Below are 3,010 nucleotides of genomic sequence, written 5' to 3'. Positions count from 1 at the left end.
AAGCAAAGGGAATAAGACACAACTAGTTACGGGCAGTCAGAGTTACGTGACATAATGAGATATGAAAAAACACTGTGTCAACTTTAAAGCCACATGCAAATGAGAGATACTGTGACAACCGTCTTAGTATTCCATACGAGCCAGTCTGTCCTCAAGCACTATTGGAGTGTTCCAGATATCCGTAAGTCAGGAGAACGATGGGGCTCCCTGTAATATTTAAAATTTTCAAGCACAATGGCTAGAAAATCCCTCAAAAAATGGTAGTCATCCTTGTCAGCAGAGCTCCTTGTCACCCTTGGAGGTGTCATTACTGCTGAGAGAACGCCATGCCCCCCCAGCAGCAGATCACCGTGTGCTGTGTGAAAGGCTCATTCCCGCTGGGCAGGGGTGCTCTGCACTGCCCGTCCGTGTTCACTCCCAGTGTTTTCAGGAAAACGTAATTACTCACTTGGAGTATGACCCAGTGTCCTCCTCGGGAAGCTTTCTCCAGGGCCATTTCTGCCACCATCTCCTGACCTTGTCCTAAAGACACATTGTGGAATTTTCCCGAGTCAGTTGTAAACCCAAGTCTTTTGCCTGTGGGAGGACACAACATGGCGAGAGGAAAAGTGAACCAAGGAGAGGTGAGAAGAGTCTGAAATCCTGTGGTCGGATGTCCATCTGTGGTTACTGCCGCCACCTTCCAGGTCACTTTCCTGAAGAATCCAAACTGAGCCTCTGTCGTTTCAACAAGCATGATTTCAAGCTCTCAACAGCTGCCTCCTCACAAGCATTAGCAAAACCTATGGAAATCAGTTCCTCTGGTTTTGTGGTAATGAAGCTTTTGACATTTTGATAGATGGCAGGCATTGTTACCCAGCTTTACAAACTCTTGCAGGAGTAGCAAAGCATTGCCCTCATGAAAAGGAGCAACATGGGGTAGATATCACATCATTTTTTGACCGGATTGGCTCATTGGGTAAATGCAGGAGCCCCTCACCTTGTGAAGCTGTGCTTGAATCCCGCACAGTCAGGTCACAGCTCTATTAACCTGGAATTCTCCGTGCAGGTCGTGGGGGATAGTAATCCAAAGCACAAAGCGACAGTGCCTTTCACAATCAAATAGGCTTGCTCTAATGACCATTATTTAGTCACAGGGGGCACAAGATTACAAGAGCATGGAGAAAATTGCCCTCTGGCCCTCATCTAGTCAAAAGGTGGAGAACAGTACAAAAGAAACTTGCATTATGCCAACCGGAGGAATGTTCCATTTAAACATTTCTCCAGACTACAGTGTTATTAACCTTACATTTTCCATACACTCAATCTCCAACAAATGAGAAAGAAAAGAAAAAAGCAACTAAGATAACTATGAGCTGAAAGGAAGGCTGCGTTGGCGACGGGTGAGAGGCAGGGCTGGGTGGCCAGCCTCCCGGCCACTCACCGAGGATCTCTAGGTCTTTAAGGGCATCTACCCCTGGGGAGAGGATGAAGAATACTGGGGTGGCTGGGCTGCTTTCTTCAAATGCTTTAATTAAGTCCAATCTGGTTCTCTCCACATACTTCGTACCCAGTTTTTCCTCCACGAAATTCCTGTAAAAAGAATAATGCCAAAGAGAGGATCAGTGCCTCTGACCTTGAAATGTGTCACAGCGTGAATCAGCTTAAACCACAGGCACGGGAAGGAAGCAAACTATGTTTATTACACGAGATGTTTTGTAAGAATGACAATACGAACCCACACTAGATTTATGCAGTTGAGTCCGTGAAATCCCTCTCTGCTTTAGAAGCTCTGAAAATCAGAAGCCTACCTTCCATTTTGGGGGTCTACCGAGACTCTCCTCTGAGAACCATCCAAAGCCTGCATATGGCTTTGTATCCCCCAAATCCCCTGCCAGAGCCCCTGTTACTTATTAACAGTTCATTAGATTTGCCACAGTGCAATTTTCCAGCCTGTTGGGCTTCTCATGAATATACAAACGCTTTTTGGGGTGTTTCTAACACAGGGAAGCTCAATTAAGCAGGGATTATTTGCCAGCAGCATCAGATTTAGCAGAAAGTAAGGACGACTAAACAGAATTAACTTGTAAAGTAGGGTGTGGCGGGGGCTTCTGCAAAGGGAAAATAGGCTGAACAGACAAAGCCAAGGAAGAAAACCTGAGGCTAGTGAATGCTGCTGACAAAAAAGCAGCTCGCTAGGGAAGGAACCTGGGAACTCTTTGACTGTTGAATTCAAATTAGAATTAAGCACCGTATTACCATTTAGGAGCCAAAAGGGCAAAGGAAAGGGACACTTAAACCAAGAGGTAGGCAGGCATTTCTGCTTTTAAATCCTGTTGGTTGTAAAGTTATAGGACTATGAGTGAATCCATGAAAGGCATTCATTTTTTGTTTGATGTGCAAAATCTCTGCAGCCAAAGGGCCGCTCTAAATATAAACAATGGGAATCACACTTGGGTAATGCACGTTCCTGGCCTCTGAACTCTGCCAGCTCTCTTCCTAGAATATTTCCATAGGTTCCCTGTTTCCCCTATTGCTTTCAGAATTAAGCTTTTCAGGAAGAATACGTTCAGTCTGCCGACAGACTAGCACACTGTTCAATGTTAGCAGATTTGAACACAAGTAGTGATTGCAGTATAAAAATTTCTGCAGAAATCACTTTTCATGAACATGAACCATAGACACGTCCACCAGATACTTCTAGTCCTTAAGACAAAGTGTCCTCTAGGTTAACTTGCATTTCCCGAAGTGCTAACTGCGCCCACCTGAGAGCATGTGTCATTCTGTCAGGGCGCACTGCTCTCAAAATAATCATCTTCTGTATTAAACTTTTCTTCTTCCACTCTTGTGGTAACTTTTCTTTTTCTGGACACTCGGATTCTGCCCACTTCCTCCACTGCTTCGCTGATCCTTCCACATCTCGGTCTAGGCCTTGGAACTCTTCCATGAGGGCTACTGCCTGTAATACAGTAGGGGAACAGATGGGAATGGGGTGTAGAATAGCTCTGAGTTTGAGATAAAGATGAATGTA

At 45.1% G+C, this 3,010-nt stretch overlaps 1 protein-coding gene across 1 annotated transcript in view; it reads right to left on the bottom strand.

Annotated features, from left to right (window-relative positions):
- The window catches only part of DNAH11 (dynein axonemal heavy chain 11), a 320,226-nt gene that overhangs the window by 29,462 nt on the left and 287,754 nt on the right, over nt 1–3,010 (bottom strand). The window contains 3 exon segments of the mRNA XM_027102655.1: nt 449–576; nt 1,424–1,572; nt 2,745–2,938. Coding sequence (XP_026958456.1) covers nt 449–576; nt 1,424–1,572; nt 2,745–2,938 — 471 coding nt within the window.

This window comes from Aethalodelphis obliquidens, unplaced genomic scaffold, assembly GCF_003676395.1.
Source record: "Aethalodelphis obliquidens isolate GAN/ISIS:26980383/991018 unplaced genomic scaffold, ASM367639v1 scaffold5, whole genome shotgun sequence".
Taxonomy (NCBI): domain Eukaryota; kingdom Metazoa; phylum Chordata; class Mammalia; order Artiodactyla; family Delphinidae; genus Aethalodelphis; species Aethalodelphis obliquidens.
The sequence above is the reverse complement of the archived record's forward strand: the minus strand, read 5'-3'. Positions and strand labels throughout refer to the sequence as shown.